The sequence below is a fragment of the Danio rerio genome, chromosome 24, assembly GCF_049306965.1.
Source record: "Danio rerio strain Tuebingen ecotype United States chromosome 24, GRCz12tu, whole genome shotgun sequence".
Classification (NCBI taxonomy): domain Eukaryota; kingdom Metazoa; phylum Chordata; class Actinopteri; order Cypriniformes; family Danionidae; genus Danio; species Danio rerio.
The window spans coordinates 9,900,881-9,924,098 of record NC_133199.1 but is presented as its reverse complement, the minus strand read 5'-3'; the positions used below and the strand labels follow the sequence as shown (position 1 = coordinate 9,924,098).

The 23,218-nt window shown below is 36.6% G+C and overlaps 1 protein-coding gene and 1 long non-coding RNA gene across 51 annotated transcripts in view; one reads left to right on the top strand and one right to left on the bottom strand.

Moving 5' to 3' along the window:
- The window catches only part of LOC141380824 (uncharacterized), a 36,978-nt gene extending 34,265 nt beyond the window's left edge, over positions 1-2,713 (top strand). Inside the window, exon 2 of the long non-coding RNA XR_012399716.1 lies at positions 2,123-2,713. This is a non-coding gene — a long non-coding RNA (uncharacterized lncRNA). The remainder of the gene's footprint in view (positions 1-2,122) is intronic.
- The window catches only part of si:ch211-285f17.1, a 293,770-nt gene that overhangs the window by 25,549 nt on the left and 245,003 nt on the right, over positions 1-23,218 (bottom strand). For 27 of the 50 annotated variants that reach the window (XM_073941510.1, XM_073941529.1, XM_073941539.1 and 24 more), the window contains 6 exons: positions 22,557-22,661; positions 22,205-22,254; positions 15,398-15,561; positions 12,426-12,601; positions 7,722-7,858; positions 4,045-4,192 (listed from right to left, as the gene is read on the bottom strand). In XM_073941510.1, coding sequence (XP_073797611.1) covers positions 4,045-4,192; positions 7,722-7,858; positions 12,426-12,601; positions 15,398-15,561; positions 22,205-22,254; positions 22,557-22,661 — 780 coding nt within the window. The remainder of the gene's footprint in view (positions 1-4,044; positions 4,193-7,721; positions 7,859-12,425; positions 12,602-15,397; positions 15,562-22,204; positions 22,255-22,556; positions 22,662-23,218) is intronic. The other 23 variants (XM_073941513.1, XM_073941531.1, XM_073941536.1 and 20 more) reach the window with 1 other exon arrangement.

The following is a 23,218-nucleotide window of genomic DNA, read 5'->3' as shown; positions in this document are numbered from 1 at the left end:
GAATATTTCCAGTACCTTGTTGTATCTATGCCACAAAGGATTAAGGCAGTTCTAAAGGCAAATGTGTCCAACCGGTTCTAGTAAAGTGTACCTAATAAAGTGGCCGGTAAGTGTACATTATTATAAGGAAAAGCAAAGAATAGGATAATGTAATAATTCATTTATAAAATATAATTTAAAAAATGAAATTTAAAGACAATCAGTCGTTGAAATGAATGAATTAATCAGCAATTAAATTGAAATGGCTTTAGGCATTTGGGCTTAAAAAAACCCAACTACTATAACTGAAGTTATCTATAGTTACAGGCTGCAAGGCCATATCTAGAATTGGAGGACACTTTTGTCACCCTACAAATATATTCATTAGAAATTTAATTTAATTCAATTTTGCATGTACATTGGCATCGTACCATTAAAAGATAGCCCTATTTTCTAAAGTGCTGATAGTACTCATTACGTTCTGGCATGCATATAGAGCAGCTTGAGTGTGATCAGGTCTGACACAGAGGAGAAAAGAAAAGACCAGTAGCAGATGCTCCACATCTCTCTACTGTCTAAACCTTTACAGAATCTCTCCTCATGCATGATCACGATATGAATGAGAGATGCAGAACAGAAACTGCATATTCATTTCCCTAACGGTCTTGCTGCTTTGATACGTGGCTAGAATCGAAAGGTTTATAAAGTTTGTCATGAAGTCTTTTATTAACCGTAATCTTGTATTAACTGTCTTCATCTCTAAAAGAGTTAGTTCACCCAGAACTGAAAATTATGTTAATAATTACTCACTCATGGAAAACAAACTCATAATTGAGACACAAGTTAAAATCTAAAAAATCTGACAGCTTTGAATGATTAAAGTTGAATAACATGCAATATTTTGAACAGGAATTTGGTACTTTTTCTGGACTTTGAGGGCTCTATTTTGATGATCCAGGCGCAAAGTCTAAAGCATAGGGCGCAGAAGCATTAAGGGCGTGTCCGAATTCACTTTTACTATTTTAAGGACGAAAAAATCTGCTTTGCAGCGTGGCGCATGGTCTTACAGGGTTGAACTTATTCTCTTAACGAGCTATAGGTGTGTTGTGAGAATAAACCAATCAGAGTCTCCCATTCCCTTTCTCAGTTACGTTGCGCCATAGCGCATTTGCTATGTACATTGTGGACTTTGTAAGTGAAAAAACTGAACCTTTTACTAGAAAACAGTTAAACGGAGCATCTACAGCGTGATAATGAGAGATGAGCCTCCTCATTCTCTACTTTCACTTTCACTCTCGTGGATAAGGAAATGTGTTGTAGGCACAGACATCCATTAGCCTATACCTAATTAATTTTGTTTGTTAAGCGCTAAGATTTGTTTCAAAACTATTTTATAATTTAGTTCCAATTTCCAGCAAACAAATTAATAAAAAATAATTGCAAAGTGTGGTCAAAAAACTGAGTTATATCCAAATACACATGCTATGACCAATATGGTATAAAACCTGACAGGTGGACAAATCTAAGCTTGTTTTTAATAAAACAAATATAAATATGCATATAATAAATAATACTGGTAATAATAATAACATTGAACAAAAGCAAATTGTCATGAATAAACTGAACAAGCCCCCCGAGATGAAGAAGACATGGAGGCAGTGGTTTTTAAACTGTATTAATTTAGGCTAGAAATGAATAATTTTTATAATATTTTAATCCTTTAATTCTTTTTTCATTTGTAAAGATATTTGCATATTGCATGCTGTGTCTATTAGGCAATGTTTAAGCGAGGCGCACAACTAACGACTTTAGACCTCCTCTTAGCTGGTCTATTGAACAGTCTATTCTAGTTCCTCAAATTAGCAACGCGCCAGCAATGCGCCTTAACACTCCTCCTTTTTTAGACCAGAATGCCTATGGGGCACATATGTGCGCGAATGCATTTGCTATTGAAACGGCATGGTGCAAAACGTCAAAATGACTCTTGCGTTGAGCTGAAACTAGCAAGCAACAATTGTGTCTCGCCTTGCGCCACATTGCGGCTGGTGTATGATCAGGCCCTGTATGTCTCTGGACCATTGCTGTGTATGGAGGATGAGAGAGCTCTGATTTTTTCTAAAATATGTTAATTTCTGTTCTACAGATGAAAGAAAGGTAACAGGGGATAGGGAAGACATTAGGGTAAGTAATTAATATCGTTTTTGAGGTGAACTAATCCACGTAGGTGCAAAAGAGTAAAACATTTTTGTGTTTTTTAAATATATATACAGTTGAAGTCTTTTCTATTTTAAATATTTTCCAAATGATGTTTAACAGAGCAAGGGAATTTTCACAGTATGTCTGATAATATTTTTTCTCCTGGAAAAAGTCTTATTTGTTTTATTTTGGCTAGAATAAAACCAGTTTTTATTTTTTTTAAAAACCATTTTTAAGACAAAATTATTAGCCCCTTTAAGCTAATTTTTTTTTCGATAGTCTACAGAACAAACCATCATAATACAATAACTTGCCTAATTACCCTAACCTGCCTAGTTAACCTAATTAACCTAGTTAAGCCTTTAAATGTCACTTTAAGCTGGATAAGTGTCTTGAAAAATATCAAGTAAAATATTATTTACTGTCATCATGGCAAAGATAAAATAAATCAGTTATTACAAATAGGTTTTTAAAACTCTTATGTTTAGAAATGTGCTGAAACAATCTTCCCTCCATTAAACAGAAATTGGGGAAAAAATAAACAGGGGCGCTAATAATTGAGGGGGGCTAATAATTCTGACTTCAACTGTATATATATATTTGTCCTGCAAGAAATCTTTCACATTGAATACAATGTGTAGTAATTAATATTTTATGAGGGGAAAAGTGCAAAAGCAGTGTTATTCTCTCTTTTTATAAAACCAGAAAAATAGAAAAGAGGAAATATTTGAGAGTGCCTCTAGAACAGGGGTGCCCAAACTCGGTCCAGTTTAGGTCCAACCCCAATCAGACACACTTGGGCTAGTTAATCAAGCTCTTACTAGGCTTTCTTCAAACATCCATGCAGGTGTGTTGGAGCAAAAATCTGCATTACACCGGCCCTCCAGGACCGAGTTTGGACACCCCTGCTCTAGAACCATGTATTTAAAAGAAGGCCACAAATATCTTTGAAACAACTGATCCTGAACAGATTTAGGCAGTACACACGTTGGTTTTTCAAGTTTTATGTGGACTTAGATATAATGCTTTTATACTGTTCAGACTGTATATTCTGCCCCCCCCACTCCAACCCCCAAGCGTCTGCCCCATCTCCGATGACACAATGTATTTTATACAGTAAGAAATATATATTAAACCCAACCCTCATTGAATTTGAACATTTTGGATGTGTAAAGACCCCCTTAAGCATGATTTTTAACAGTTTTGAATTATGAGGACATGTGGTTTGTCATTGTAATACCTAGGTCATACCCATGTCATCATACAAATTTTTGTTCTTGTAAATCACCAAAACCAGCACACACACACACACACACACACACACACACACACACACACACACACACACACACACACACACACACACACACACACACACACACGTTTGTTTTTGTGAAAAGTGGGGACATTACATAGGTTTCCATTCATTTTATACGGTCCAAATCGTATATTGTATTGCCCTCACTCCACCCCTAAACCCAACCATCACAGGAGACTGTGTGCAGCTTTACTCTCTGATTAAACTCATCCTGTAGGATTTATAAGCATTTTGAGAAATGAGGACGTCACCAATGTCCTCATATTTTACCTGCTTTTTGTAATGTGTCATACCCATGTTACTATACAGATTTGTGTCCTGATATGTCACAAAAACACGTACACACACACACACACACACAAACACACACACACACACACACACGTTGTTAAGTCTGGTTTATACTTCTGCGTTGAGCGATTGCCATGACCCACGGCGCACATTGTAAATGCAATATAGAGATGAATATGACTTAAGAAGGTGTGGTCGTATTTATTTTTTTAACATGCAAAAGTGTAGGTTGAGAATGTCAGCGTTCTCTCTGTTTGTACCTGCGAAGGTTGCTGAGTGTGTCAGTGAGGGTCCGGACTCTCTTTAACATGCTGTCCAGTTTGTGTGGCTCTTCTTTGAGGAACTTTACAGCCTCTACTTCAACCCTGAGCACTGAGCGCATGCGGGACTGAAGAGCCGGAAACTCACCTGCAAAAAAAATAAATAAATAAAAGAGGTTTCGCTATCAATCTGATTGTCGTCATCAGCTGGAAAACTGCTTGACATTTAAGCTTGTTGACACTTGTCTGCGTCATAAAATGTTTGATTGTAGTTATGTGGGCTTCCCCCCTCCCCCTGGAGGTGTGAAATATAAACTTATTTTGGAGAAAGGAGCTGTTTTATTGCTGCAAGAAGTGTCAAACTGGGTCAGAGTGTAATGTTTACGTTTATGTTTCTTTAAGAGCCATGTTGGGGGTTTCCCTTCAGCCCATGTATTCAGGAAGAGAGTTAAAGCGGTGTATAATCTGCTGTGATAACATCTTTATTATGATGGTGGATCTATCAAAGTTCACACCTTCAGGTACACGGCTGACATACATTTCTGCAAGTTGCATTATAATACATGTGTGGGCAGGTGTAAAACTGAAAAATATGAAACTTCCTGTTAAAAGGGAAGTTTTGAAACATGCTATACGATAAGAAAGCAAAGTCCTGTTGCTTAATTCAACATATTATTTCTCTATGATGCTTTACAATATATTTGAGCATATGCATTAGTGCAGTGGTTCTCAAAGTGGGGGTCGCGAGACAATAAGGGGGGAATCGCTTGGTGATTTAAAAAAATCTCATATATTTTATTAAACTATTAGAACTTTCATATTTTATCCTTAACCTGCAGAATATAAAAACTAGGGCTAATTATTTTTAAGTTATATTAAATATATTATATACTTAATATTTAATAGTTACTTTAAAAAAAACAAATTTAAATAAAAAGTCATTGGCCTTTAATTTTTTTTTTTCCATTGAATTGCGACCCCTGGGCCCGGTTTTTCAAAAGTAATCCACTAGGATTTTGGATAAGGGATTGGATCAAATCTTGAAAATGGGTTTTTCAAAGGAAAAAACGGATTACCTAATCGGATTAGATCACGTAATCTAATCTTGGTTTTGATCCGGATCAAACCTTTACTTTGGGTTTTTCAGACCTTTTTTGTAGGATCTGGATCACTTTGATCCAAAAAACCTGGATTAAACTGATCCCACCAGAAAGGTGGATTTAGTGTGGATTTCATGCCCAAAATGTAATAAAAACTTAAAAATTTTATTAAATAATACTATTTTTGGATCACACATTATCTTACGAGATATACTATTGATTCATAAGGTTTTAATTTTATTTGTTCATCCATCAGGCTGTAGTGATTATTGGCTTTAACGTATTCAGCCTTTCAGTATAGGCCTACAGCAGGGGTCAGCAACCCGCAGCTCTAGAGCCGCATGCGGCTCTTTAGCGCTGCCCTTGTGGCTCCCTGGAGCTTTTTCAAAAATGTTTGGCTCAAAAATGTTTGAAAATGCAAAAAGATGGGTGAGGTTAATATATTTTTTTGTTTTAATATAATTTCTATAGGAGGACAAACATTTTTAACGTTTTCAAATGCTGCCAAAGTGTGTAGAATTAATATTTAATTTCAACATTTCTGTCAACGAAGATTTGCGTCATAGCCTGCGACACACGTTTCTATCAGCAGGGTGGGATGCCAGGCAAGTGGCTGTTGTAAACAAACCAGGAGATTATAAAGCATGGAAAACCGTTCAAAGATGGTATGACATATTAGAACACCTATTTGCAAACTTTAAAAACAAAACCAAGATAATACAAAAAAATAAAGATATACCTTTCTCCACTAAGACAGTGAAGGAAAGGGCTATTAAAATGGTAGGTAACATCACCGATCAGCAAACCAAGGACATTAATTCAGTGCCAGCATACTCAATTGCCTGTGATGTGACCGATATTCAACGCGTTTTTATGCAGGTATGTGAACTCTGATGGGCCGCAAGAAGAAATGATCAAATTAATAACACTAAAAGACAAGATGCTGTGCTGAAGTGTTTTAATGACAACAAAATAAACACCAACCACCTGATTTCAGTGGCTTTTTAATCATGAAGGCTCATTATGTATTTGTAGCCAATTTAGTCATTTTGATAGTAGGCTAATATAGCTAATATAGATACATACAGCATGTGTTTCCTTCATTATAAGGCTTATATAAGGCTTTACATTTTTTGTGGCTCCAGACATATTTGTTTTTTGTTATTTTTGGTCCAATATGGCTCTTTCAACATTTTGGGTTGCCGACCCCTGGCCTACAGCAAAGTAGAAATAGCTTGGCCTCATAAAATAATCCCCCAAACAGCTGTCAAAATTTACCAAAAACAATACATTTTATTGTCAATAATTGATATCTATATTCATCACAATGGAAAATATTTTTGTTTTTAGAATATTTATTAGTCATGCATGCAATGATTACAGAATAACCAAAAAAAAAAAAAAAGTGCAAAGAATGGCAATGACTGATTTTAGAAATCTCTTTCAACAATTGCAAAAAGAGACTGAAAGGGCAGAAGCACAGCTTCATCTGGCAGAGGAACAACTGACTCCAAACTGCAGCAAACCAAGGCCAGACTTCAGATCCGCCTCCTAAAGGCTACGCTCAGACAAGCTGCTCTCTCCACATCAGATGAGGAAGTCTGAAATTATTGTGGAGTTTTTGACATTAAGTCTTTTTTTTATCTACATCTATATTTGAAACTTATTATAAATATCCTCAATGTACAGTGTTGTAGGTCTCAGATGAGCGGACTGCTGGAAGAGGATGGGGTGGGGTTTTTCTTGTTTTTATTATTTATTATTATTATTATTTTATTATTTATTAAATTTTCTTAGTTTTCATTTTAAATAAAAATAAATTTATATCTACCCCACACTGGCTATTCTACTTGTTGCTCTTTACACAGGCCTATCTATTTATCTACATTGTGATTGAGCACTGGTAATCCAGATTTAGTGATCCTGAAAAGTTCCTATCCGGATCAGATTGATCCAATCCGATGTTGCTTTGAAAAACTGGCTCAAAAAGTAAGCTGGATTACGTGATCACGGATCGCAAAAACAGGATTACTAAATCCAGATCAATTTGATGCGGATTAAACCTTTTGAAAAACCGGGCCCTGGGGTTATTCTGCTAGATTAACAACACAGCAATAGTGTTAGTTGCAGCAGATTGATTTTACGGTACAATTTTAAATTCTGACACCTTTATTGCACTCGCATACATTAAAAAAGGCCACAACTGAACAAGGAGGACAATCTCCAAGTGGCTCCAAGTCTCCAAAATTAAACCAAGACTAGTCTTGTGCTATAAACATCATTATTCTCATTAAGTGAAATTAATAGATTAAACAAATGAATAATGATTATAAAAAGTAGACTGTTGCACTTTTTGTGACGTCAATAAACTTGTTTATACAGTTCCTATTGGTGTGTGTGCACCATTGTGTGCAATATTTGTATGCTTATAACCACCTCCGAGGTTAGAGGGGGTCACAAGTCACTGGTGTTGTTATTTTGGGGGTCGTGGGCTGAAAAGTTTGAGAACCCCTGCATTAGTGTATGGTGTGTGGTAAGCACATAGTGTAAATTTTTAAATGAGTTTTGCTTTGGTACCTTTGAGTCCAGCCAGGTTTTCTCCCACCTTCCTCAGGCTGACAGCCCCATCCTCAACCTCCTTCAGCGTCACTGCTCTCTGAGACGCAGCAGGACCCGAATCAGTCCTCAGAGTCTCCACAAACTGCTCCAGATCCCTGTACATATATATATATATATATATATATATATATATATATATATATATATATATATATATATATATATATATATATATATATATATATATATGTATATATATATATATATGAGCAATTCCAGCGTTATGGATGTGACATTTGCAGTAAAAACTCAAAACATAAATTCACATAGAAAATAGATGTTAACATTATATTAAAACTTTTGTTTATATTTTCCAGAATAACACAGAACAACCACAGAGTTAAGAACCCAGAAAAATATCAGTCTGTAAACATGTTTTGTACTTTAAATAAGGAAAATAAGTGCGTTATGGATGTGACAAAAAAGTCTGCGAGTGCACAGTACACAACATACTTTGTAGAAATTATGTGAATTAAACAGCACAACCTAAAAGAAACAATAATAATCAAAAGAAGAGGAGCTGGCTCTCTAGAAAACAAAAATGATTGGTTTTATTGTTTATTTTCACATTTATGAGAAAAAAAAGTGTTGTTATGGATGTGACAGATGTAAAATTGCCACTTGTGTGACTTTGGTAAATCAAATATAATAGTTTGAAAATATTGACAGATGCATTTTTGAATATTTCTAACGTACTGTAAAATACTTGCTTACCCCCCCAAAAAACAGAAACAGTTTCCGTATTTTGGTGCAAACTTATTTTTTTTTTATGGCAAGGTTGACATTTGCATGGAATTGCTGCATATATATATATATATTTATATATATATATATATATATATATATATATATATATATATATATATATATATATATATATATATATATATATATATATATATATATATATGTATGTATGTATATGTGTGTGTGTGTGTAACAGTCATATTTCCATATATGAGCCATTAAGTCCATCCAGATGAAATCATGTTTCAGTCAAAATGCAAATTTAAAAGTATAGTTCACCCAAAAATTAAATATATTCGGAATCCTTTACTTGTACAAATCTTATTTGACTTTTCTTTCATTTGTTGGAAACTGCCAGCCAGACACTAGATATAATATTATACGTACTATGATTTTTCATTCTTTAAAATATCTTCTTTTGTGTTGAACAGAAAAAAGTGGCTTGTAAATGTTTGCAACTGCTTGATTTTCTTCCATATTTGATTCTGTAAAATATATATTAAAACTGCAGAGATGTGGCAGCAGAGGGCAGTGTAGGTTTCACTTTTTGCTTCTGACATGATCGTCTTATGTGATCATGGTTGCTAAAACTAGTTTAAGAAAACCATATGTACCTGAGGGTGAGTTATTGAGAATTATCACATTACAGCCACTTTTATTTAGCTACATTGTGTGTATATAAATTATTGGTTCTTAGCCTTTTTATCTCAACATTCCACGGCCCTAAAGGCTGCCTGTTTTAAAACTTTTTTGACAAAGTCCTAGAGTTGTTCCAAACCTGTACAACCTCTTTCCTCTGTTAAATACATAACATGTTTTCTGAAGATTTTTAAATGTTTATCAAAATACAACTGCAGGTCATGACTCGCATCGGAGAAAAAGAGCTATTTAAAGGTTTTGCTGTGAGAAAAACATTGGATTATTTGATAGATGTGCAGCTCTTTTCCACCTAATAAAATCTGCCTTGGTCAGGGTGGCCTTTCTCAAATGATTGCCAATATCCTGATAGCTTTAGCACTAGAATTTGTACACTTTAACACTTTTAGACGCTCTGGATCACTGTCAGATGAGCCATCAGAAACGTAGGTGACCCAAGACTTATTACTTATTTCCCAAATATAAGATTCTCCATCATTCATGGCATTTTGTGCTTCTAATAACTCTTCAGCATCCACAAATCGCCTTTATTTACTCATTGTGACTTTATTTATTTATGATAATCACTAACTCATTGAGCGAAAAGTGTTGCCAAGCAGCGTACAATATTAAAACTTAAGCAGCGCATAAATACAGGTATGAAATAGCTGCTTTAGACTCCGGTCCTAACAGGTGTAAATGCTCCAATTTTTTTATTTGGTTCTATCTAAACAATTTCTAACATCTAAGATTTGTAAACAAGACAATTGTATTAAAAGTCATTGACTGGTTGACTTGAATGTATTAGTGAAGGTCTGTTTCATACAAACATTGATTTAGTCCATGGTGGTTCTAGTGTGGGGAACAAAGTGGCTCAGTGGTTAGCACTGTCGCCTCATAGCAAGAAGGTCGCTGGTTCGAGTCCCAGTTAGTCCTGTTGGCATTTCTTTGTGGAAGGGCATCCGCTGAGTAAAACATATGCTGGATAAGTTGGCGGTTCATTCCCCTGTGGCGACCCCTGATGAATAAAGAGACTAAGCCGAAGGAAAATGAATGAATGGTTCTATAGGGTTAAATGAATCCAAAATTGGCTGATAAACATCCCTATAATTAAAGATATAGATCATGAATCAATATGACTGCACAAATTATTGTTGCAACATCGATATCCCGATGTACACATCCACAATTGTCACATCACAAGATCAACAATGTCGAGTCAGGATTATATGTATGTATAGACCTTTTTCTTCATTCCTGCATGGAGAGCACCAGAGTGACCAGCTCTTTCCGTTAGGCTGCTCAGAATTGTCATCAGCCAGAGCAGTGTTTCTCAACTGGGTGTTTTAAGTGGTTTACGGCGTGTTTTTGTGACACAAAACTTTAGTTTTGAAAGAAAGATGTGTTAAAACTTTTATACTTCTCTCAGATGCGGTTCATGCAGGAGAAAAAAACGTTCTCCTAATTTAGTGTCTGCCATCAGATCAGATGCTGAAATACAACGTCAGTGTTCCCAACTTGTTAGCTGTTATAATGTACTCTGCGGCTCTTTAATGCAACACAAACATTTTGGTGAATTACATTTGTTTGGGTTGGTTATATATTTGAAAGAAAGAGAAAATGTTGACTTTAGCGATGACGAGGCTTCATTTAAATGGCACAAGATGCCGTCTGACAATGAGGGAAAAATACCTCGCAATTGTCTTCTATCCCGGTGAGGCAGTGGCGCAGTAGGTATTGCTGTCGCCTCACAGCATTAAGGTCGCTGGGTCGCTGGTTCGAACCTCGGCTCAGTTGGTGTTTCTGTGTGGAGTTTGCATGTTCTCCCTGCCTTCGCGTAGGTTTCCTCCGGGTGCTCCGGTTTCCCCCACAGTCCAAAGACATGCGGTACAGGTGAATTGGGTAAGCTAAATTGTCCATAGTGTATGAGAGTGTGTGAATGTGTGTGTGGATGTTTCCTGGAGATGGGTTGCGGCTGGAAGGGCATCCGCTGCGTAAAAAACTTGGTGGATAAGTTGGCCCCGGATTAATAAAGGGACTAAGCCGACAAGAAAATGAATGAATGAATGTCTTCTATCCCATTAGATCACATTTTTAAAATAATCAGTCCAGAAGGTGGCGCTGATCGACAGCGGGATTAGTTCAAAGACCTAAAAAGCATGTCAAATGGATTAAAACTATCGTTTGAAATCTGTCCGAATGTGACTCTACGCATCAGCTGCCGATCGGAAGTTTGAAGCATCCTCCTCGCGCATACAAGCAGAGCATAATGGGTAATTTTGCGCTCTAAGATAAAGGTCTATATGGTGAAGACTATAGTGTTATTTTACATCGAGTATTTGCAAGAAAACCATAACATACTGTGCATCTTTGCTCCACTGTTGCTTGTGGTTCGTTTACTATATTTTATATAGATGCACTCCGCTGCAAAATCATTCCAATCAATCTAAAATTATGAATGCTTTCCAAATAGAAGAATTCATCTCATCTAGTTCACTCAATATTGCAATATGTATCGGAGAAAAATACAATATCCCAATATGCATCCCAATAGGCTGTGCAACGATATATTTGCTCTTCAATGTTTGTACTTTTAGCAGTGAAAAACCACACTGAACTAAAATAAACTGAACTTCAACTCTGAAAACTAGACTGACAGTTTTAATTACTAGAACTTCTATTGTATGTTAAGCTGCTTTGACACAATCTACATTGAAATAGCTATATAAAAATAAATAAATAAATAGATAAATAAATAATTAAACAAAGAACAATATTGGGATATTACCAATATAGTACATAGTAATATTTTATATATCCAATATAGGTTTTTTCCCAATATTGTGCAGCAATATGAATCAATTTCCTAATGTTCTACTTTCATAAGGAAAAATCAGTTTTAATGTCAGAGTCCTCAGCCTCCACATGTGTAAAAGTCAAACTGTCCTTGTTGGCTCAATGCTTCACAGCTCACAGGCACCAAGAAACCTCTGCTGACTGGGCACTGGCGTAAAACCAAGGAAAACAGAGTGTTAATGCCTCTCCTGATCTTTGGCTAGCATTAATTCCCAGCGAGATCAGTTTTGCATGTTTAAAGCTGTCTGGAGATCACGCTTGTTAACCCGCTAAATTGAAACAGGATTTAATTACGGGGCTATAATGAGTTAAAAGAGGGGCTGTAATGAATTGATGAGCAAATGAACATAAAAGACATTTGTTTGGTCATAGGAAAGTTAAAAAATTCAGTTTCCCAAGTGTGTGTGTGTGTGTGTGTCGTACCCCAGCTGTGTGAGAACTCTTTCCTGCATGCTGAGATATCGGTGTCTCTCTTCCTCCACAAGCATCCTCTGTTTCTGTGTCGGATCATCCTGTCGTCTCAGCATTTCAGCCAGTTTCACACCGATCTCCTGTTCTGCGCGCTTTATCTGAGCACGTACACACTCCTGATTCTGAAGCTGAAAACACACAAGCATTTAATTTAAGATCAATTATTGTTGAAAGGTTTGGTGTTGGTAGGATTTTTAAGTCTGTCATGCTCACTTAGGATGCATTTAGTTAATTACAAGGAGAATTCCATTTGAAACCATTGTTTTTTATTCTAATACCTTTAAATGAAGTTTTATTGAAATATTTTTGCCATAAAAATACAAATTTCACATTTTTTGAAGAAAAATGCAAAACACTGAAATATGTGTTATTATAAGCTAAATTTCGAGGAATCTCAAGGCTGAGGGTGGTCATTTTCAAGGCTGATCTCTATTATGTTAATCTCAACAAAGTTAGACTAGCAATATAAGTAGTTATTATTATTAGGGACAGAGCACCTATGGTGTGTAGGCCCTATTGGAATTGCTCCGTTTCACATTATTATTCTTCCGCTTCTTCCGCGGAATGAATCACGATTTCTAAACATGCCCGAAAACTAACAAAACTTTGCACACGCTCCAGAAGTGGCAAAAATTTACGTTTGTTATGGGTTTCGGAAGTGGCCATGGCAAAATGACTCGACAGCGCCACCTTTGCACTTTTGATGGACTGCCCACCGAGCTACGATACCCGCACACGCACGCATCTCAAACATGCCAATACCTACAAAAAAGTCTCCTGGTGCAAAATCTCAGACTCAACAGGAAGTCAGATATTTTTACTTCCTTTACCAAAAAAGTGGCAATTTTGCCATTTTCAGGCATGTATTTTAACAAATATTGCCAATATTGAGTCACGGTCATAGCGCCACCTGCTGGCAGGAGGAAGTTTGGCTTATAACACAGCCAAACAATGTCTGACCTGCCTAGAATTTTGCATGTTCCATAAGGTTCCACTCCTGAAGGCATCTACCTGCCAACATTGAGTCACAGTGATAGCGCCACCTGCTGACAGAAGGAAGTCTGGCATAAATCTGACATTTTCTCAGATTTTTTAAATATATCAGCTTACATTACTATTGTTTGGTGTTCTCTGTCATCCTGAGGCCACCGGGTGGCAGTGAGCCCGGGTGCGAGGTCCCTTTCATTGCTGCTTGCAGCTTTCATTATTATTATTACTGCAACTTCTGTCATGGTAGCCAAAGAACTTAATTACTCTGATTAAATATGCACATATGAATGTCCGCAGAGGTGCCATCTTTTGATTTAGTGCTGACGGCTGCAAATTTTCCAATTAAAAGTATTGCATTTAAACTCTAAAGCCTGATAATCATCAGTATAATGATAATGGTAAGTTTAATCTTTGCAGGACAAATCTTGAATTAGCCTAATTATACACTGGGTGTATTACAATTTTAAGGGCCCTATTATTGCACCTGGTGGAATGAGGAACAAGACATGTTAGGCGCAATGTGTTGCTATTTTCGGACCAGCGCAACTGTAATTTTCACGTTTTGCATCACGTTGTTTAAATACCAAATCCATTTGCACCACTTTGTGGACTCAAAGTTGTGTTGGTCTAAAAAGGAGGTGTGTTAAGGAGCATTGTTGGTGTGTTGCTATTTTGAGGAACTAAAATAGACTGCACCACTGACCAACTAAAAGCTGATTTAAAGTGTAGCGCAGAGCACGTTAGTTATGTGCCTATTCAGGTCTAAACGCTTAATACACACAGGATGTACAGCAATACACAAATATCTTTACATATGAAACAAATTAAAGGATTAAAATGTTACAAAAATTATTATTTTCTACATAAATATAAAAACCACTGCCTCCATGCCTCATCTCGGGGGGCTTTTTTAGTTTATTAATTTGAATAATATTATTATTAGCAGTATTAATTATTCATTCATTAATTCATTTTCTTGTTGGATTAGTCCCTTTATTAATCCGGGGTCGCCACAGAGGAATGAACCGCCAACTTATCCAGCAAGTTTTTACGCAGCGGATGCCCTTCCAGCTGCAACCCATCCTTGGGAAAGGTATTAATTTATATCATGCATATTTATATTTGCTTCAATGAAAACAAGTTTAGAATTGTAGAACTGTCGGGTTTTGGAGATGGACATAAGAATAGGACGTGTGTTTGGATATAACAAAAGTTTTTTGACCACACTTTGTTATTATTGTTCATTTATTAGTTTCCTGGAAATTAGAACTGAATTTAGAAATAGTTTTATAACTAATCTTTGTGCTTAAACTAAATTAAATATATAGAATAATAGATGTTTTCAGAGGAGTGCGTTCAACACCGTATCCTTACTCTATGAAAGTAAAGGAGCAAAGAGTAAAAGTAAAGTAAAGAGGCCGAATAGAGGAGGCTCATTCTTTATCGTCGCGCTGCAGATGGTCTGTTTAAATGTTTTCTCGCTGGTGAAGCGTTCAGTTTTTTCACTTATAAAAACTCCACCATGTAAATAGTAATGGCACGATGCGACTGACTCTTAAAGGGAGATGATACACTGATTGGTTTAATGCACGTTATGCTCAAAATACACCCATAAGTCATTACGAGAATAAGCACAACCCTGTTAGACCATGCACAGGGGCACAGAGGATATAAGAATGAAGTAGCCTTAAGAAGTTTCCGGGAAATGCAGCCCTGGCCTATTTTCCCTTATACAGCTTTTTTGTGTTGTGTGGTTTTTATTCACCTCTGTAAACAGGGGTTATTTGACAATGGGGTTATTTTGACAATCTATATGCAATGTTTTTTTTTTATGATCCATTTAAATACATCATTGTTATGTAAACATAACCTCAGTTGTAATGCATATTATGAATTCATATTTCACATGATCCTGACTGGAATTTTTTTATTACCTGTAGTTGTCTCATATGTTGTAGTTGGAGGCGGAGCTCAGAGACATTCTTCCTGAACAGATGAAGGTTAACATGCAAAGGGGCAGGTCCTAAAGGTGGTGTGGGGGCGGGGCTACGCTCAGGAGGAGCAGCAACAACCTTTGGTGCTAATACTGGAGAGCCTCCTAAAAACAAACAAACAAACAAACAGCCATTGTTATTGATCGTGATCATATGGGGAAGAACCAGCACCGTTTATCCTATTAAACAAATTTTAAAGTTTTCTGTCAAACAAACTGAAAATCAAGTGTGTACTATGTCATTAAAATGGGTAGCACAGGACATCATCAGTGTCAATACTAATAATGGCTTATTGTTCTGTATTTGAATATTCTTTTAAAATGAGCTAAATCAACACAATTCTTAAGTTTTTTGGGGACAACTACATTGTTTTATGTTCAATGCACTTAGAATGGTAATATCAATTACGTTAACTTAACTTATTTGTGCTGAGAAAAAAAAAAGAATTGTGAGGAACCCAACATTTTATAGTGTATGACATTGTTCAAGTGTTTTTTTTATTTATTTTATTTTTTACTATTAATAATTTAAAATAATTCTTTACATGTACTGCCTATAGCGCTTTTTCATAGTCATAGTGCTTTACAGATGTTGGGAGAATCTCCCCAACCGTGACCAATGTGCAGAATACACTTTGATGATGCGACGGCTGGCATTTTTTTGCATACCATGCACTAGCTTATTGGTGTAGAGGAGACAGAGTGATAAAGTCAAGGAGGATATATGGCTGGGAGGTCATGACCAACAAGAGGCCAGCGTGCAAATTTGGCCAGTATACCGGGAACGCATCCCTACTCTTTTTCGAAGGATATCCTTGGATTAATTAATTTATTTCGTGTATTGGTGTTTAACAAGAAGAACATAGGACATATTACAGACTGTCTTAGTTTTCTCCTCAAAATAAACTAAATAAAATTTATGAATTAAAAACAAACTTATCCTCTGTGAGAAAAAAGTGAATATATATATATATATATATATATATATATATATATATATATATATATATATATATATATATATATATATATATATATAAATATTCAGCAAGATTATAATAAAAGTATGTGATATGAAAAATGAAAAAAGAAAAGTTTGTGATAAGATGTCAATATTTCCTTTTTCCAGTTATTTACTCTGTATTAGAGCTGATTTTAACTGAACATGACTTTTATCTGGATTTTTTTTGTTGTTGCTATTTTGTCATTGGTTAAATGAGCTCTATAAGGGCAATTTACGTTGCATTAGGCCATGTCAGAGGCAATCCTGGGATTTTTGTCAACCACAGAGACTCAGGACATCGGTTTAACATCTCATCCAAAAGACATTTCCTACTGAACGATATAAAGTCCCCATCACTATACTGGGGCTATATGACCCACACAAACCGCAGGGTGAGCACCTCCTGTTGGCCTCACTAACACCCCATTCACACGGGGCTTCGGCATCAACGCTTAACAGAAGGCGTGTCTGAAGTTGGGGCTGACGTGATCGTCATAGCAGTGTTAGCCAATGAAATTAGTCAGCAATAGGCCACTGTCTGAGCTGGTGTATTTGCATACAGCAATCTGATTGGTTGATGCTTCCGTCGGCGTTTGAAAAATTAAGAAAGTCCCAACTTCTGCAGCGAGCAACGCCACTGAAGCGGCGCCGACAGATCCACAATGCAGTTCGGCAACGCCTGACGTCACCAATTCAAAGTGAATGGGAAGCGTTAAAACTGACGCCCCGTGTGAGTGGGGCGTAACACTTCTTCCGGCATCAATTGAGGTTTCTTATGTGGTCTTCTATCCAGGTATTAACCAGGCACAGCCCTGCTTAGCTTCATTAGGCAAATTTTTATTGAAAAAAGTACACATTTTGCCTTTAAAGTATTACTTGTTATGCCCATATTTGTTTAGAACACTTAGCAAGACCACATTTCAAACTCCACCGAGCATAAATGATAAACAAAACAAAGCCATTCAGGTCAGCCTCTTGCAAAAGTACATATTTATGTGGGAGCACAAACAAACATGTAGACTTGTTTGTTCTTTTGTGGCTGTTGCTATCAAAGGGACTCGCTCTCTGTGATTGTGTCAGCGTGTATGCGTGGAGAATGTGGGAGAAAATGTGACAGGCTGCCTTTCTGAGTGACAGATGAGTGGGAGAGATCAGATTGTTGGGATGCACAACTGCCGCTGTTACATTATCTGCTGCTGGGAAAGCCACAATACATAGACACATTTAAAACATACTTATATATGAATAGGTCTTAAAAAACTATTTTCGTTAGGCTGGATGAAAGTCTCTTTACACATCCTGATAACAATTATTAAATGAAGAAATCCAAATATATTTATTCAATATTAATATTCTGAGGAAGGTGTAGTTTAAAGGTCCAAGCATTATGATAGGCTGTTTAAAATGTGTAACTGCTCAAAGGAATCACCTCAGTTATGGTATTGAGGTGTTTTTTTTTTATTCACCCTCCCCACCAACATTGCCTGCTAGTGCCAAGACTTGAAACTGCAACATTTGGATCCCAAGTCCAACTCTCTAACAATTAGGCCACGGTTTGATATTTAATTGTTAAAAACATGCTTTATGTTATAAACTGATATTTTATTGTTCTGTTATTCTCTATTCTACTCTTTATGTATAGCCATGAACAGTATTGAAGGTAACGCCTTATAAGTAACATACGTAATAATATTACTTTTCCAAAGTAACGAGTAAAATAACTTTCAGAAATAAGCAATATTGTTTGAGTTACTTTAAAACATGTAACACGAGTTACTTTTTACCTTGCTTAATTGGCTTTTACAAAATTTATTGTGGAATAAAAATGACCTTAGTCAGGTTGAATCACACTCAATAGCCGTGTTTCCACTATCGCGCCTAAAGCGAGCGAGCCAAGGCCAGTAGCGTTTCCACTGTCACTTCCGGGGCCTGATCGGGCCAAAGCGGGGCTTTGCAACTTGTGGGGCAACAAGCTACTAGCCCGACAGTGCAAACGCAACATGATTTCAGCCTCACTACTCAACCTCCCGGGCGATTGGCCCGGCCCAATAAAAGCCCTGGCTCGCACTGGCCCGACAGTGGAAATACGAGGAAACAAACAGTAGGCATCATCAGGTCTTTTTTTCACAACAGATTAGTCAGTGTACTGTTATAGTAACTGAATAACTCAGGATATTAGTTAAATTCGCGTCAGAGGGAGTATCCGGTATGTTAGTACTGATGGCGCAAATTGTTTCACGACAATTCCATACAAATTAATGAACTGGTTCCACCGGTTCACTTAGTAGATCCGGTTAAAAAACATCACTACAGACAGTCAGAAACAGAAACAATGGCAGGACAGAGATTTCCATTTTTGCTATGGATTCTTGTTGTTTTAAACTCATCAAAGATAAGAAGTGGATTGTTGTTAAGTGTAGATAATGTAAGTAAAACTCTTGACAACTGCAAGAAGCACGACTAGGGCTGTGCGATTTGGGGAAAAAACCTAAGTGCGATCTGTTAAACAGATATCATGATTTTGATTTGATTTGGGATTTAATTTTGTTGTCAAGCTTCAGCTCAATACTCTGTATCATAGCTTTTTACTGCTAAAATGCAGAGTGTTAGTTAAAAAAACAAACTGAAAAGATTTTATCTTACTCCAACGTTTATTCAAATTAGTTTTTAAATATTCAGAAATCAAACATTCATTCACATTTCTCTAGAGCAAACAGTAGTGAATCATGGTGTTAGTTATCTCCTGGTGCCGTTGTGATGTTTTAAGGTGTAACAGCCACAAACAACTCTAAAATTGTACTTGTATTGCTTGCTACCATTTCCTCGTGCTGTGGCAACAATTCTGTGACAGCTCTTACAAGTGACCTGCTTTTGTTCGGTGTCTGTAACTTTGAATGTGACTTTGATATTAATTTATTTATTATTGCTTCAGAAGCGGCAGACACCATCATCCCAATTGTCCGCGCTTTCCTGTTTGTTTTTTTTTATTGCAGTCGTTCTGCATAGTTTGGGGGAAGTGGGGGTTGGGGGTATATGAAATATATAGTGGGGTATATATGAAATATATACATACATATATTTCAGATCACAATCCCTTGTGATTAGCTAATAGCAACATTTTAAATTGCGATTGGATTTCGATGAATCGCACAACCCTAAGCACGACATTGAAAAGACAAACAAAACTGGATGCAAAGCACTACACCAGCTACACAATAAACGATTAACATCAGTTCACATTCCCCAGTTAAAACTATTCATTCGACTAAACTCAAAAAAAGGTTATTGCTCAATTGTTAAGGCCACATAAAGCAATTTATTCAATGTATAAATCTCAAAGATTTATTTTGATTTAGGGATTTTTTTAAGCATCTTTCAATTTTGTTCTTAAACAATTTAAAGGGTCACGAAACACCAAAACACATTTTTTGAGCTGTTGACAGTCATATATGTGTCCCACACTGCTGAAAACACTATTAAGACACCTATATTTCACTAAAAAGTGTAAATTGGTTGTTTTTGCGTTATTTCAAGCAAACTCGTACTTCCTGTTTGAAACGAATTTTTGAAGCTGCGTCACGGTCATGACATAATAGCCTGTATTCCAGAGTGCAGACTGGGTGTCTGTGCCAGAGTGAGTCTTATTACGTCTTACAGTGTGTTGCATTAATGCATGAGTAAGGCTTGGTTCAGACCAATCAGCGCGCTCTATTGTGCAACTTCATTAATATTCATTACTGTGTTTACACGACATAGACGCCACGTTGTGTTGGCAAAACAAGCGTGAAGTGTTGCTTTTATAGTTTGCTGCCGTTAAGTTTTGTTTTCTTTTTCTCTCTGTGAGAGCTCAGACTCACGTGTGGATCAACAGTGTATGCGACGCTCGACAACAATAACTTACGTGTCAAAGGAGGATTATTGTTTACCTGAGAGCTGTTCTCATCTGCAAATGCTGAGATAGGATTCGCTTGTAGTATTTTCTTCATAAAGACGCGGCTCTAGTTGCTGTGGATTGTCCACCTCTACAGATTTGGTGAGTGAGCGACCAGTGCTCTTTGTTTATTCAGTTTGTTCGTATCGAACTAAGTTAACTATTGCACCCTAACATGTTAGGACCACAACCAAACTTTAACCTCGTGTAGGGTTTTTAACCGCATTTTGTGACCGGAATAACACACGCGGCTTTCTGTCGCTACCTGCCATGCGCATCTAAGTTTCCTGAAAATGCTGAGGTTTTTTTTTTTCTCTCATTCGCCGTGCGCTATCAAACATTGCATGAAAAATACACGCTTAGAGCAGATCCTCGAATCAAATATCTCGTTTGTCGCGAGGGGCATGAATGAATTCCCTGAATGAAAGAGCCAAACTGCAGTTAAAGTCCACCATTTAATAATTTGGCAAATAATTCCACTACAGATGTCCATGTAGGTTAAACACCATCACTTTCTCCTGTGTGTATTTTGACTGAAACTCGCGCGTGCCCAAATAGACACTCCCACACCCTCCCACTTTAGTTCCTCCGACACTCCCCCCTAAACAGAGCTGGACACGCCCACTTTTCTGACTTTTTCCAAAGTAGAGGTGTGAAAACACCCTGCTGAAACGAGGGGGTTTCATGGCCCTTTAAAGGTTTAAAATCTATTTTTTTCCAAGAGATGGGTTGTGTCTGGAAGGGCATCCGCTACGTAAAAACTTGCTGGATAAGTTGGCGGTTCATTGCGCTGTGGCGACCTCGGATTAATAAAGGGACTAAGCCAACCAATAAATGAAATGTAATCTATTTTTGCCATAATATAAATTGTTTTATTTTAGTACACTTAGGTGTTGTTGCAATTTAAGTAAAAAATACATTACTTCACATGCTTTCATTAATCTGTATATACAGCATGTATAGCTCTGGACTCAGACAATTCTCAAAATATTATTTTATCCTACATTTTCTCAAGGAAAATGAAGGTGTAGGTTATGTTGGTGGCTGTTAAATGCAGAGTTTGTTTATAAAAAGGTGAACAAACACCTTCTGAAAGTTCTGAAAGAGATCAAACCTCAAACAGGTAAGGAAAAGTAATGCAAAAGTAACTTTAAAGTAATATACCGCATTACTTTCCATAAAAAGTAACTAAGTAACACAATTACAATATCACAATATTGTAATGCATTTCTTCTAAAAGTAACTTTCCCCAACACTGGTTATGAACGAACTTGTTTGTTTAGCAAGTACACAATAAGACAAGTAAACATAAATAAAAATGAATTATTATTTACTAATTAATATTACCAGGGTTGTATCAACCAGGGGGATATGTCCCCCTCACTCTTAGAGACAGACCATTTAGAAACAGGTGATTAATAATTATATAAACGTTAACATTTGAATCTCATACAGCTGTACCCCCACTTATAAAATGTCCGCTACGCCCTGAATATTACAACTAATGAACAAAAAGCAAGATAGTAGATTTACACTTTCTTGATTTTAAAATCTAACACACTATTTTTACTAGAAATAGATAATAAGATGAATTGTTTGCTCACATGAATTGCGGTGAATATAAATATAATGATAACTCGCATCCACGTCAGATACTGTTCTGTTCAATCAAAGTGTGTCCTGCTGCTTTAAATGCTCAACTCCATGAATTCTGATTGGTTGTGAGCGTTTTATTATTCATCAGCTGACTGTTCTGAATCCAACTATACCGTTTCTCAATATCTTGCCATATATTAATGGAATAAATCATTTACCTGTGCTAGATGTGCTGTGAGCTGGTGATCCAGACTTCACTGGTCTTTCGCTGGAAAGATAAAAGAATATAAAAATAACTAAATGTACATATATATATACACACACACACAGTGTATCATGCTACAAAACACTTAGTTAGTCTTTGTTATGTGGCACAGGCATTGCCATTAATACAGACACCAGTTACAGTGAAAATGATTAGTCAATTTAGTTCATGCACAGTTAGTAATCATCTTACCCACCAACTTTTTTACCACCACCATTCATCCATCATAGTCCTCCTAATCTCTTGTCTTATATGATTCAGGTGAGATATTCTGAGAACTACATTACCCAAGCTGCCCTGCTTACCTGGAGTGCTCCTTGTTGCTGTTAGTGCTGTTACTCTTTAAGAGAGCGTGCTGCACAAGACCAGTCAGACTGGCTATTTGCTCCTCCATGGCCTTCATTCTCTCTCTGCAGAGAGATAGAGCATATCGCATGCTTACTACTGATGGGGGGAGTGTGGGGCGGGCGAGGGGAAAGCATATTGAACTAACAATGGGACTACTGTATGTACCTGAGATTTACATGATGCCTTATGTACCATATGTACACTAAAAAAATGGCCGTGATTCCAGCGGTAAAAAAAACTGTAAAAATGCTACAGAAAAAATCCGTAACCTGGTTAACAGTATGTTTCCTTAATATATACGGCGAATAAACATAAACTGACTTTCCCAGAAATCCCTACATGGCACATCACTTTTTATGCTTCTTGTTGACATTAATATGGATCTTTTTAGTTGTTAGCCATTAGTTATGTACATTAGAGATTTATGTTACATCTGATGTTGATAAACAATGTTTATTTCATGGCTTTAATTTTATGCGTGTTACCATACTGGTGTTTAGTAGCTGTGTGAATGATGCTGAGCACCTTCTATACACTGATACACTATTCTGCTAATGCCGTTTGTGATGAGCATTAGTTCATTATGTAACTTTCTCATCACCACTAGGGATGGGCGATA